This window comes from Symphodus melops, assembly GCF_947650265.1.
Source record: "Symphodus melops genome assembly, chromosome: 21".
NCBI lineage: Eukaryota > Metazoa > Chordata > Actinopteri > Labriformes > Labridae > Symphodus > Symphodus melops.
Genome location: NC_136711.1, coordinates 10,299,493 through 10,314,074, shown reverse-complemented (window position 1 = coordinate 10,314,074; position 14,582 = coordinate 10,299,493). Strand labels below are relative to the sequence as shown.

The following is a 14,582-nucleotide window of genomic DNA, read 5'->3' as shown; positions in this document are numbered from 1 at the left end:
GCATTTACCAACAGAAATAATACACTCATCACAAATCAAGTCTATAACGAGGACTTACTCAATATAGAGACAACACACAAAAGTAAAAAACAACACAACTAAGTCACATAAGACAAAACAATAGAATAAACCACATGCTCAACATCATTTTCCCAATCCATCAAACTCATCTTATGAAGCAAATTAGAGCATTAGTCTCAGCTATCTCCTACACCTGGTTTCTCTTACCCCAGCTAACAATTAGACCTCCATAAAACTAAATAGTTTCATGTAGTGTCTTTACAGCATCGCTGCCAATCTGTGGAAACGACAAAACATGTAGTACAGGAAAGTAAATACCAAGATGACAAGTTGATTTACTCTGTTTTTAAAGAGTTTAGCGCTTGTATAACTTTGCCCCATGTGAGTAAATATATTATTACATCATCATAACTGAGACTAATTATTTTACACAATCTCACTGTTGGTGTTGATTTTTTTGTTACAGCCATTGTGCTGAAGTAAGGGATTTAGACTCCCTGTGTGCCTGCAGTGTGTCAGTGTGATTTGCAGCTGAGAAGCTGATGCACAGTGTGTCCTACATAGCAGAAATGTAGCTGCCTCCCTGGTCTGCAGCCTCAGGGCTCTAAATTAGACTCCACATAGAGCTCGGGCAGATGCTGTGAAGGCCTCAGGCAAAGGAAAAGCAGCACAGGACACAGTGGCGTGACTTTGGACTTTGTCGTATGATGTTTTAAGATTTTCTTCTCTATGTAACACAACTTGTTTTTGGTACAGCTGTGTCATCTATACTGCAATGGGAAAGCACAAATGGTCTATCAAGATTTAGGAGTGAGAGAGGGGGCATGAATTAAACATAATACACAGTTAAGATTTCTGAAGAAAAGTTGACATGAAAAGCTGCTCAGCTCTTCATATTTCATTTAAAAAAAAGTAGAAAAATCTAGCAATTAACTTCTTCCTACTTTGAAAAAATCTTAAAAATAATCACATAAGCTGTAAATGAGGTTTAAAAGTATTATTAAGACGGGTTACACTAATTTCTTTACCTGCGTATAAAGGCTGTTCTGTTTTCATCTTAACTTGAAAGAACATCTTGGGTGGAGTGGGGGCTTGTTAAACTGATAAATAATGAAAGCTAAAAGCAGCCTTTCAAGGAGGGAGGCTTCAGAAAAGACTCCTGCTTCATAAGAAGTTAGTTCACACGTGTTGGAGCTATTTCATTTTTGTTATAATTAGGTTTGGGATTTAGTTTACTAGTAGGTTGGGTGGTGTTGTTTATTTAATTATTTTACCAATTTCTGTACTTAGAATATACTGTGGGTAACACAGTGGGCTAGGTTATTTACGTTAGAGGCAGGTGGAGGACCAGCATGCACCTGGGTGGGCCTAAGGTTTTTTACCACACACAGAGCTCAAGAGAGGCAGGAGAGGAGCCACGTTTTTCTTTGTTCTTTTCTTTGCTTTACTTAAAAATGACATAATCCAACAAAAAACCGTACATCTCCTGCATGGAAAATTTATTTATTTTGCGTGCGTACAATCAAAGCCCCAATGGTGCATCAGTGGTCATTTGATTAGGTTTAAAGTTTATATTTTTATTTTTTTGAGAGTTTTCTGGACAAATAGCCACTACAACACGTGTTCTGGATTTAACAGGTGACGGATAAAGCTGATTTACAAGGTAAACGTTTAGCACTTCTTTTCATCAATCAGTACGAGTTGAAACAATCTGAACCCTACAGTGCATTAGAATGAGCTTTGATCACTTAACTGGAAATGACCTTGATCTACGTTCAGATGAGAGACATTAACCATAAAAAAATGAAAAATGTCCTGTAACTAACTAAACTACAAATATTAAGTTTGCATTGTTTGTTTTCAAAGCCCTACATGGATTGGCACCCTCATATATTACTGATCTTCTCAGCTCCGATGCAACAGCCAGGCCATTTAGATCTTCACAAATGGGCCTGATGGGCTGTCCCTCATTCGTGTCACAAACTTTGACAGGACCGAGCCTTTGCAGTCAAAGCCCCTCGGTTGTGGAAAAGTCCCTCCCTCAGTCAGTTCTGGAGATGACATGAGCATTAGAGCTGCTGGGAACCAGAATTTTCCCTCTGGGATTAAGAAAGCATCCATTTAAAAAAAAGTTCCATACAAATCTACCACTCCCTGTCACATAATATATTTCCTGTATGTGAAGCAGGTGATTTTTATAGTACAAAGCTGGAATCTTAAAAATAAAAATAAAATAAGTATACTAATTATTAACTAATTATACATCACAAAAGTCAAAAAAGTTGAACTCATTTATTCAAGTTAGTTTTAGTTTGATCTCTCCTGGATTGAAGAGACTTCTAACTCTTCATTACTCTTCTATCATCAGTCCAGTCACGATTGCAGCCATACTTGTGCTACTTGTGGGTAGTCTGGCATTATATCCTTTTCACCAACAGAATTTCATATGCAATTTAAATAAGAATGTTCAGAGGAATCACACGCATTTTAAAGTTCATGAATATGGGGATGTGCTGGTTTAAATGTTTTAAATCATAACTTTAAGGGTTGGATAAATAACTGAGGATTGACGGTCAAAACAAGGATTTTAAACTTACTGTTTATTGTTCTATTTTTTTTTTTTACTAACCACATGATGGAAAACAGTAAGCACCAACAAAATAAGAATGATGGAAATTGGCAGTCTGCATATATTTTTCCAATTAAACATCAAACCTTAAAGCTGACATTCTCAGAAGATTAAGTATGTGTTCATACGCTTCGGATGTTTTTAACTGGGTATGAAGATTAATAACGAGAAGAAATTGAGGCCAAGTCAAATAGCCCATATGAGTCCTTTCTGCAAACGATCAAATGTTATGTTAGGGTTCAGCTTTGACTCCACTCAATCAGTGGAAAGAAAATGTCTTGTTTTCTACGACATAAGAAACTGCTCAGTTCTAGCTCATGACAATAATGAGCGCTTTGACCTTGCCCTCCCTCCAGCGATGTTCTGTTAGCCCAAATGTATTTAGTGTTATCAAAGGAAAGTTCACTCTTTAAATACAAACATTATCAAATGATTTTTTAACAGAATAAATCAGAACAATTACAAATATGTACAAATAAAGAGTAAATACACCAGAGAATTGAAATCAACATTATAGCTTTATTGAACTTCTTTTATAAAACATATCAAACCACACTGTTGCAATCATTACTCGGCCAATGTGCCATGTATTACCTTACTGTAAGTGCTCACAGGTGAAATGAACACATCTATTCAACATGATATTGATCGCACATTTGGCTCAAATTAGAAGGAAAACATATCCCTTTTTTTCAAACAGCCTTTTTTTTTTTTTTTTATTGCCTCAAGGAATTATTTTCATGTTTGTGTGATCGTTGGCTGTGATATCAGCCGGAATCTGGAAGAACATCATGTACAGTCATATGCCAGAGCTGCAGACCCCTCCAAAATAAAATGGTTGTGTTTGTTTTGATTACACAGCAATGTCGTGTTGTATTGAGCTGTAGTTTCAGTAAGCCTTAGTATAAAATAATTACCAAATAAGACATTGTCCTTAAACTCTTAAACGTCAGAGCCATAAGCTCATCTGTCAGTAGCAGTGACTTGCAGAAAATAGTCCCTGAAACATAACAAAGCTGTAGCACGTAGCTCTGTGGTGTCTTTGCACAGCAGGTTGCAAGAATCTTCGTCTTGGTAGCTGCAGTACTGGAAATGACATGTTAATAGGGCTGCATCCACACATTAACAAATCTCATGATGGGACTCAATGCATCACTGCTTTCTCTAACATGCCTCTGAGTTCATAATCCAATAAAATGTAGCTTACAGTCTTCCATACTGCTGCACATTGTTTCTGTCTCAAAGGTGATTAGAGTCAATATTGACATTTCCTGTGTGCTCTGCAGCTCTGCAAAAGTTGATTTGTGTCTTGTTTTAGTTCTCACACAAAAACCAATTGGATGTCCCAGTGCAGCCTTCCTCTGCTTGACATGAAATGTGTTACAGACCTGAACATCTCTCAAGGTTTCATCTCAGAGGGGACATTTTTCACCGCTCCAAGTCGCTGTTTTTCCTTAAGTGATGGACAACGTCAATACAGATTATTGACCCACCAGTTTCTCATTGTCAATAATAGTGTTTGCATCCTCAAGGCCAGTAATTCTTTGTGTTGACATCGCAGTACAGTCCCCACATGTGCAAACATACACATCACCATACTGTAGATATACAGTATGTTCAGAATCAATTTACAATTGGCTGTTTCTATCACGCTTTTTGCGGCTTTAATCTTCTCGTGATCACACAGCGTCTCTTCAGTCTGCTGCTTTCTCTACTTTCTTATGCATGAGCCGCACGATGCTGCCGCCAAGAGCCTGCTCGTGGATGTGTCTGAGTTGGCTAATGCTCGCTGTTAGAGCACACTAAGTTGGGCATCCAGTATTTATGGAGGGTTGATGAAGAAACGCTGTCAGCTTTTTTCTGTAGATGACTCCCTGCTCGTCAGGTGATGCTGAGACCAAGTCTTCGTTTTATTTTGTTGCAATGATTGCAACCATCAAAAAAATGAAATGTGCTTATTTTACCTACATATCAAATGTATACCAACAGAACTTTATAATAGAACAAACAGAGTTTGGAGTAAAACATGACATAGCGTTCTTAATCGTTAAATTGTTAATGAATGTAGAGTCGATGCACTTTTATCCCTGATAGCTTGATGCTCTGTAGATGAAAATGTAGGCCTTTTTTAAAATTTATTTTTCATGGCTTCTCCAGCACATTCCTGCTGTATGAAATATACTAATAACTTCATTAATTCTCAGGAAATATTGGAAAGATAGATTATGTTCCCCAGAAAATTCATCGTGAGTTTTGGGATCTCTTCACTTTTCCTCCAGCACCACCAGCTGACTGACTTCCTTTTGTTTGTAATGAAATGTCTCGTCTGGTATTGGATAGAGTACCACAACATTTTTTGCAATAGTTTAGATCCTTTTATGTAAAATTATGAATGAGGAGAAGGATCTCTTGCCTGTTCATCCAGCATTATCATTAAGTCAACAATTTAACATGTTTGACACTTTCATCTGAGTCCCATGAACTTCAGCTGTACTCTGTTTTTGCAACCATTTGCAAATGCTAAAATTGAAGCATGACAACATTCTCAGTTGAACAAAGATGGGGAACTTGGTCAACATTAACGCAGTATTGTGACTGAGAGCTTGTTGGCATATGTATCTTAAAATGAAAATATTAGTCTGCAGCATCGAGCATTTTCTGAACTTCTGCAAGGTTTCAGACTTCAAATCATTTCATTCCAAAAACAAAAATGTAATCCATGCTGGTTAAAGAATCCTTCAGATTTTGCAGAGACAGTTTGATGTATTTCAAGTATTACATTGAGTACAACACCTGTATAAATCTTGAAGGGGCTGCAGGGGGTTTGCAGGGATTGTAAATGAATGAGGTGTAGAATAGAGTTATGTTTTGTTCATATACAAGAACGCTTGTAGTTATTGGTTGGAAGCCATATGGGGTCCTTAATAGGGGACATGGATAATAAGACAAGACAGCTTTTTTGAGATCTGGAGTACTTTCATGTGAATGTAGCTTATGTTCGCAATGACATGCAAATACATGTACCTGCTAAGGGGCCAAACAGTGAAAAGGGTCTCACAGGACAGTGATAATATATAGTGAGAAATCAGAAAATGCTGAAAAGGTGAGTGAATGTAATGCTCACAAAAAAGCCTAAGACTTGCTCCTCTTGGCCCTTTTGGGGTTTCATGCAATTGAATGCATCACTTTTTTCACATAATAAAGAAGTGACTGTATCCCACTTTCCACATTCAACAGATCATTTCCTTTCTCAATTGCTCGACAAAAACACAGTGGATGAAAGTTCAGAGGCTTAGTGTAAAGCAATGTGTCCACACAGTGAGAAGTCTGTCTTTAAGTTTGTTCGAAATGATTCTGAAGTTTTTCCTGCAGTCTGGACACATGAGTTGGCTTTAAGGGCTATTCTGAATGCAGCTTCTTTTTGCTCTTACTTTAAAAAATAATTATAACTGCAATATGTTAATTTTTATTTTATTTTGAGTTTTTTTTGATAACTAACAGCAGCTTTAAATGACAGTGCATCAATCTTTCCCGTACTTATTTTAAATGCACTTTTAAAGCCCGCCCATCTTCCTCCTTTACTCATCCTCGTTCTGCCCGCACTTTGCTCTTAGGAGAACATTTTGTGGTCAGAGGAAACTTAAGCAATGGCCTTTGCTCTTTTACTGCTGCTGTAATTTTTATGAGGCGATGTTTGATGAGTTTCCTGCCGACAAGTGCATCAGCAACATAGCTAATGGTCCTGCTTCTACTGTAATATGTTTCCAAACAAAAGGCATGCTATACTGAAAACAGATTACCTGGCAAATAAAAAAAGATCCAAATAAGGAGACATTTAAAAAAAAAGTGAATGCTCTGATAAGCTGTTCTTGCAGCGTGTCTTGTTGCAGTCTTCAGAGCAAAGACCAATCAATCAGAGCAGTGTCTGTCTCTTCTTGTTGTTGTTATAAGTATTATTCTATTGGACATATTACTCCACAGTTGTCATATCACCCACCTGCTCCTCTGCCGTACCACATGACTGCTGATGTCAGCCAAGGCTGGGAACCTGTAGACAAAATGGTGTTTGTGCGTCCGTCCAGCAGAGTGAGCATGTGTGGGGAGTGTAAGACGGGAAAAAGAAAGAGAGATAAAATGAAGACACATGGCGTTAAATCATCATCAATATTTTTTTAAACCTCGGAAAAATATACATTTGTGTGTATTTATCTACCCAGCATATGTGTTTGTGAAGTTCAGCAGCCTTGTGAGAAATTAGCCTCTGTATTCACCGGGGTCCTCCCACCCCTCTGTCTTCTTCTCTAATCCGCCCACATGTATCGTCTGATGGAAAAAAAATAGTGCAGAAGGTGACGCTCCTCCAAAGGAACAGAGAGAGGCTCAGTGAGGGAAAAAGGCTCATTGAGAGAGAGAGAGAAAGAGAGAGAGAGGGAGGCATCTCCATTGAAACGTTTTGGAAAAAAAGGGGGAGACAGAGGAAGATCTGAATGGTAGCTACACCCTGCGCCTGGAAGCGTAGAGACACTGTAACAAAGGCTGGCAATTATTTTTGGCAATAACAAAGAGGTGGGAGAGGGGCTCTGAAACCGAGGGAAATAGCAAAGAGAAAAAAAGAGCCAGTTTTCAGGGGGACTTCTGCTTCATTTCATCCGAAAGACTCATCCCTTTGCCATCATCAGCATGACCATAAGCTATAAGTAACAATCGGCAATAACGAGATTTTTTTTAAGCAACAGTCGCGCGCAATCCTGTGTTGAACTATTAGAATCGGTCTTTTGGGGAAAATTAAAAAAAAAATCATCTGAATGCCTGCGAGAAACTGGATACTCTGTGAAATCTTAAGCAAAGAGCGATCTAACAAAGAAAAACTACGATTTGATTGATCTGTAAGCTTGATGTGCGTGTTTCTGCACGCGCTCGAAACGAACCTGAACCAAAAGCAAGTGAGTATTAACCGTGTCTGTGTATATATTTAAGTGTCTGTATGTTGGTGGCTTCATTCTGCGTTTATACCGTCTATAACAAGAGAGCATTTCTTCATTGGGAAGCTCTAAAAGGAAGACAGGCGAAAATACAGCGTCTAGCCTGCATTCAACAAGTATCGTTAAATCCACATCAGCAGCGATTAATTATGTTCTTGTACCCTGTTTGTGCTTTGGTCAATATTTCAAGAGCCAGAATACGTCAAAAAAAATTTCCACTTGTAATATTTATACTGTTATTGTATTTTTACATGTATTTTCTAGCAACTAAAAAACAGACAAACTGCTATAAACAGCTATATTTTTTTATCAACTAATTTATTCCCACAATTTGTATTTATTTTATAAATCTAAACATTTCATTGCATAAATGGTGGGTGTTTCCCCATCTACACCACTAGATCAGAGCAGCTCCATGCCTCTGAGGGGAATGTGTGTGTATTTGAGTGTGTGCATTCCTCTCAGCCTTTTTTTTTTTTTTTCAATTTGCATGAGCAACTATCTTCCTTGCCTGTATTTATTTGTGTTTTTGTTTTACTTGCATGTGCCTCCATTGTGTTTGTGTGTGTGTGTGTGTGTGAGCGTGTGTCACTGTTAAAGTGTGTTTTTGTGCAACAGCGGTGGGTAAGTGTCAAGGCCTCGGAAAAAATGGAGGTTTGATAAAGAAAGGAGGGTGAGAGGGCTGACACAAACACGCACACATGAGAGAGGTAGAGGAGAAGGTGTGAGGAAAAGAGGGAGGGTGGTGGTGATGGCTAGTGGCGTGGAACAACAATAAGGACATTGTGTCATCGACGTGTCTTCCAGGAAGTCTAAAGACCCGACCTGTTTTATCTTGTATAATTTCTCTGTCCGCATTACCCCGCATCTTCAGTTTCATAACCCCTCTCCTTCTCCTTCTCCTTCTTCTTCTTCTTCTTCTTCTTCTTCTTCTACTTCTTCCCATATCACTTCCAAACGCATGCCTCGCTTTGGCTCAGCATGCTCTTCTTACCTCCCCCTCTTTCTCCATTTGCACCCTCCTCCTCAAATCCTGCATTATAAATCTACAGCTGATGCTATTTTTAGATTGAGGGTAACCCAGAAAACACCCCTTCGATTTTAGCATTAAAAAAAAAGCACAAAAAAAACCCTTCCCACCAGAGACAGACAGTGGCATGCTGTCAGAGGATGTGAGAGTTGTGATGGGGTTAGGAAAAGAGGGCGCTGCTGTTTTAGCAACCAGGGGAATAAATCTATTTTAAGGCTGTGATTTGATTACGCATCTGCCGTGTCCTGTGCATTTCTTTGCTCTGACCCTGTCCTCTCCCCTTGGTCGTGATAGTTTCTCTCTTTCCTGCAGTTAACTTTTTCTCCGTCCCTTAACTGACTCATCAACTGATCACGCTTTTAAAAAATCCAAAGCCGTGACCTTGAGCCTCACCTTTCAACTCATTTATTCTCCTAAACCCAACTTCCTCTAACTGTTAAGAGCCTAATTGATTACTTTTTTTCAGCCCTCATTCACGTCTTATTCCTGGGTAGTTTAAAGGCAATGATCATGTGTTCCAAAATCATTGCGCTTCTGGACCATAGTGGTCCAAATCATGTAAGAATAGCAGCGTCATGAATTAGGAGCCGACAGGTTAAAATGACCTGAGAGGGAGTGGGAGGTGTCAGGGTTAAAGCTAGTTGCTCTTGATGTAGATTCATCAAGAGCCAGATTTTAAAAAGTTGCACTTCGGTCCAAAACTAAAGCCCCTTCCTGACATGACACTCTATCCTTCTGTTTTTTCCCCCTGTGCTTGGTGGTGTTTCAGGTTGGGGTTTTTTACCTCTCCTGCAGCAATCATCACAACTTCCCTTTCTCTTTCTCCATCCTGTCACTTTGCCTCCTCGTGTCAAATCTCCCCCTGTGGGCATGTGTACCTTTGAAAAAAAATCTCAACAACTATCCTCCTCTGGACTCTGGCTGAGCTTCAGTTCTGCTGTCTTCTACTCCTGAAATGGCCTTATGTATTAATCATACCCTGCCAGCTAAAAGGAGCAAACCAGGAGCACATGATTCTTCTTCTCTGAGGGAGAAAAAGTTCACTTGAGGGGCTCATGGCAAGTGAGATACAGCAGCATCATCGTCTTGAGCAACATGATTAGGGGTTGACCAATATGCGAAAGCCCCTTGAGTGCGTCTCTTTGCTGCAGTGTGTGTGGATTGGTTCGTCCCTGGAGAACTCCCTGCTGGTGTTGTCGAGTAGAGGAGCTGCCCCATTGTAGATTGGCCTGCTTGCTTAATTGATTGGCTCTTTAATTCCTGTTTTGGGAATAGAGCCTTTATGATGAGAAATGTCTTGTTCCCCCCCCCCTGCTCTGTTTACACTAGCAGCACTACTCAATATGTGGGCTTGTTTTTCTCCAGATTGCTCCCTTATTTTGTCTTCCACTGCATCCATTCATGATATTTTGTACAATTTTCATTGTTCAAATATAAATGCCACCTGACTATCCTAACTCTTCTCCTCCTCTGGTTCCTTTCTCCTCTCGTGGAGTAACACATAAGGTGCAATGGTGATTTCTTTATTTAATTGGGGGAGGGGGGGGGGGGGGCAGTGTGAGTTGTGACATTGCACTAAAAGGGGGAGGTGACCGCAATGCTTTTCACCGCGCTGCAGTGCCCTGTTTTCTCCTGTTGGGGTCTCCTCAACACTGGGAAGTGTGTGTGTGAGAGAGAGAGAGAGAGAGAGGGAGAGAGAGAGAGAGAGAGAGAGAGTAGAAAAGGTAGATATGAAGGAGTGAGGAAAGGAGAGAGGGAGGGGGATGATATGGATTGAACAGCGTGAAGCCTTGTGGTAACATCCTTTGATGAGGTAGCGGGTGGGAAAAAAATGGCTCCGCACCAGAAACACATACGTAATTCGTACTATCTCTCCTTTTTTTCTCTCTCTCTCTCTCTCTCTCTCACACATACACAAAAGCGCATGCAGACACACAGCCTTACGATTTGTTCCCCCTGTCTTTTCTCCATCACTGCAATGTTTTTATTCCTCTCATAAGAACTGCACACCATTTAAACCACATTTCTGTCTTACAGCTTAGTAACCAGGTGGCGTCTTTTATGGTCCCCCCCCCACACACACACACACTCACCTTTTTTTTCCCCCTCCCCTCTTGTATTTTCCCCTCTGTCTCCTCTCCACCTCACCTGTCTTCCCATTCATTTTCTTATCACCTTGTTCCTTCATCTCATCTCCCTCCCTCTGTGATTGATAAAGCTTTCTCCTTTTTTTCCGCCAACTGCTCACTCTATTCCGCATAGTCAGCACTCCTCCAAATTCTTCCCTCTGTCTCTCTCTCTCTCTCTCTCTGTCCCCCCTTTCTCTTTCTCTATCTGTCTCCGTCTATTTCTCTCTCTCGACTATATACTCGCTCCTCCCCTCCCCCCGGTTACTGCTCCTGGTACCTCACAGTCCATGCATCCCATAATCCTGCGCTCCCTGCCCCCCCTTCTTGCTGCAGTGTTTCTGCTAATATATATTAGTGTCAGTGCATGATTCGTGCACCAGCCATGTGCACACTTTTTACTATCTCCTCCCTGCTCTCTTTCTCTATCCATCAATCCACTGCAGAAACAATCTGCTTCATAATGATTATTTCAACCTCAGTATGTTTTTCTGAGCATATTTATTGCAGCCAGGTGAGTGCGTGTGTGCACATACCCCTCCCTCCCATCCTCTCTCAGTAGCAGGGTGGCGCAGGACATGGTGGTCGAAGCAGGAAATGCTGCAGGAGAGAGCGAGAGAGAGAGAGAGAGAGAGAGGAAAAAAAGCTATGGAGGAGGTTGTTTCTCCTTTCCCTCCTTCTCCTGCTTCCTCACTCAGTCGTTCGCCTCTTCTGCTCTGCCTTCCTTCACACCTCTTTCCTTTTATGAAAACTCTCCTGGATCCCCACTTCCCTACCTCCATTTTACACCCAATGCTCACCTTACGTAGCTTCTCTCTCCTCTCACTACCTCCCCGCTCATGTTTCCCCTCTTTTTTCTGCTGTTTTTTTCTCGGCGATCGCACTGCTGTCAGTGATAAAAGTGGTGATGCTGGCCCTTTAAGAGATGCTTCTACCCCCCCCCCCCCCCCCTTTTTAGCACAAACCCTCAAACTGCAGACCCTCTCCTGAATTGCAGCTTGAATACATCAAACTCATTTAATCTAAATTTATTAAGTATTCTGGTCTTGCTCATAACTTTAATTTTAAAATACTTTTATTTACATTTGAAGACCTGAAAGCAATAACTTCTGAGGAGAGCTGGGACACAGGATAGCATCCTACCCTAATTAAGCTCCAAATATCCCCAGTGAATAAAGGAACACTTGAGTATATTTTTTAAAATCAATAAGCTCGCCACACATGACTTAAGCTGGACAGAGAAGACACTTCTCTGTCACCACAGTTACAGCCTTGTGGCTTTTCAATTATAAAATATTCAGCAGTAACCCAATAAGATACAGAAACTAATGAAAAAGTTAAAAGAGGTGCTGAGGCCAAGTGAAGCCCCCGAAAATAAGGAATCGAATGGATCAAAGTTTGAGATCATAAAGGGTTGTCTTGGAAAAGTTAAGCATCCCTTCAGTCTGTCTCAGAGAGAAAGGGAGCTAGTGGTGCTGTCCGTGGTGCTGAAATCTAATCCAGTCCACAACACAAGTGAGCCTGCACAAAATAACACCCCAAGAGAAATCTGACTAAAGACAAAGGTATTCTCCCAACTTCACACCTAACCTCGCTTCTAAACTGTTTAGATTGTATTTTATTTTAGTAGTTTCTGATCATATAAAATGAGTCAAAGCAAAGAAAGTTGCTCCAGCAGCAAACACTGCAAAGACTTGGAAAGAAAGGCGTCTAACGAGACAGTAACCAGTTATTTCCCACCTTCATTACTTTCTAACGCAAAATAATTTGTGTGGGTTATTTTTTTTCCCAGGAGTGATGCAGAGCAGTACTGCCATACAGGAGTACTGGATTTTATTTTTTAACCAAAAAACAGAAGACTTTCAGCTGAGAGTTTGGAAAAAATATAGAAATGTAAGACATCTAACACTGTTAACCTCTGATTTGTCTGATCTAGTTTCTTTTCTTTCTTTTACCTAAGAAAGGTTCAAGGGTTGTTTCAGTTTTGAGAGGTAAAGATGAAGGTGAAACTACTTTTTCAGAGTGATGCAGTACAACTCAGCCACAGAGGAGTGCAGGTTTTTTTTTTTTTTGGCAAGTAAGCAGATTTGATGCTCCTGCAGCAAACACTGCGAATAATTGACACAAAGAAAGTAGAAATATCAAGTATGTAACCTTTAAGCATCCAGATTTTCACATATTTACAATGTTCTTTCTGAATTCATCTACTACAGGTTTAATTTTCTCTTGAGATTAAGTTGCAAAGATGTCGACTCAACTCCTTTTTCAGAATGATGCAGTTACAATTACGAAAAAAATGCAGATTTAATTTTTTTGGCAAGCAAGTTTTAAGATTTTCAGAAAACACTGGGAAAAAGAAGCTTGGACATTTCAGGCATGTAACATTGCATTCTTATTTTCTTTAGTGCACATGAGACCGTCTGTTTATAGTTTCACGTGTGTGATGTGCCAAATATTTCTGCCTCAGCATTTCCAACCTCATGCAGAAGTCTTGATCTTAGAAGATCTTACCTGTGTGGTTTAGTCTCCAGGATCTCCCAAATGTAAAACATGACACCAAAAAGGTCCAAATCAAATTGTGATTAAAAAGAAAACTAAAAATAACCTCGATGTCAGTGAAAGATCTGGATCAAATAGAGAAAGCAAACTTTTCCATCAACAAAAAGTTGTCTCTTGAGATAAAAAAGTGGAGGGAAATGATCAAACAAATAAGTTTGAAAGAGAAAGACTGCAGTGTCCTACATGACTGAGAGAAAAAGTGTGAGGGGGGAAAAAGAGGAAGAGGCGCAGGAGGAGAGTTGACCCAAAGTGAAGGAAGCTTACTTTAGGGATGAAATGGGACAGGACGGGAGCAAGAGAGGGGGGAAATGGAAGAAAGATGCAGCAGAGTAAAATGCAGTAACAGGGGGGGGAGGAAGGTAGAAAGAGACGACGTGAAGGGGGAGAATGAAAAAGAGGGGGGCACTGGGTAGAGATAAGACAGTGTTGTGAGAGGAGAAAGTGTTGGAAGAAATGAAGCCTTGATTCCCCTCCTTCAGTAAAATGTGATTCCTTTATGCGGAATATGAGAGTGAGAGAGGGAGCGAAAGTGAGGGAGAGAGAGAGAGAGAGAGAGTAGTGGGAGCGAGAGGGGGAGGGCCGTTGAGAGCTCACAGGAGAGGAGAGGAGGGGGGAGGAGGAGAGTGGTGCAGTTCTTTGAATAGAGAAAAAGGTTAACAACATAGATACGGAGCATGTATGGACGCGTGTCTTCAGAGAGAGGGAGAGAGAGAGAGAGAGAGAGAGAGAGAGAGAGAGAATAACTCAGGCTTTTTACTGCAGCAGAATTCATTCACTTTTATTGTGCACTCTTTTTCCATGCCCTCCCTCTCCTCCCCCTTATGCTCTTCCTCCCCTTCTTCCTTTAATAGTGTTGAGGCAATATTACACGATTGCTGTTCACTGTATCTTCCCTCAAAGGGCTCATGCTGCATTAACTGTCTGTCCTTTTCTCTCTGTTTTGTCCCCATATCTGAAGGTCTTTGTTCGCCTCATTGTCCTATCCTTCTACATCCATCCTTTAAATATCTGATTTACAGCCTCCCCCTTCATTCTTCCTCCCCCTTGTCTTTTTCAACCTCTACCTTCCCTTCTTTCTCCACTATATCTCCCCCTCACACTCTTTCACACACACTTTGCCTTTGAGAGAGAGAGAGAGAGAGAGAGAGAGAGAGAGAGAGCGAGAGAGCATTGTGCATCACTCGAAGCTCTGTGCAGTTGGAGGGGGCTGCAGCAGTGTGTGTAGCAATGCACAC

The 14,582-nt window shown here is 40.6% G+C and overlaps 1 protein-coding gene and 1 long non-coding RNA gene across 2 annotated transcripts in view; one reads left to right on the top strand and one right to left on the bottom strand.

Annotated features, from left to right (window-relative positions):
* Nucleotides 1-6,609: 6,609 nt before the first annotated feature.
* LOC306842137 lies at nucleotides 6,610-14,453 on the bottom strand. Its single transcript, XR_013781673.1, has 3 exons — nucleotides 13,300-14,453; nucleotides 6,864-6,973; nucleotides 6,610-6,698 (listed from the first exon to the last, which is right to left on the bottom strand). It is a non-coding gene; the product is annotated as an uncharacterized lncRNA (long non-coding RNA).
* LOC306842124 (voltage-gated potassium channel KCNC1-like) overlaps nucleotides 6,973-14,582 on the top strand; it is a 51,849-nt gene continuing 44,239 nt past the window's right edge. Inside the window, 1 exon segment of the mRNA XM_079372207.1 lies at nucleotides 6,973-7,593. Within this exon segment, the coding sequence (XP_079228333.1) occupies nucleotides 7,546-7,593 (48 nt within the window). The 5' untranslated portion in view covers nucleotides 6,973-7,545.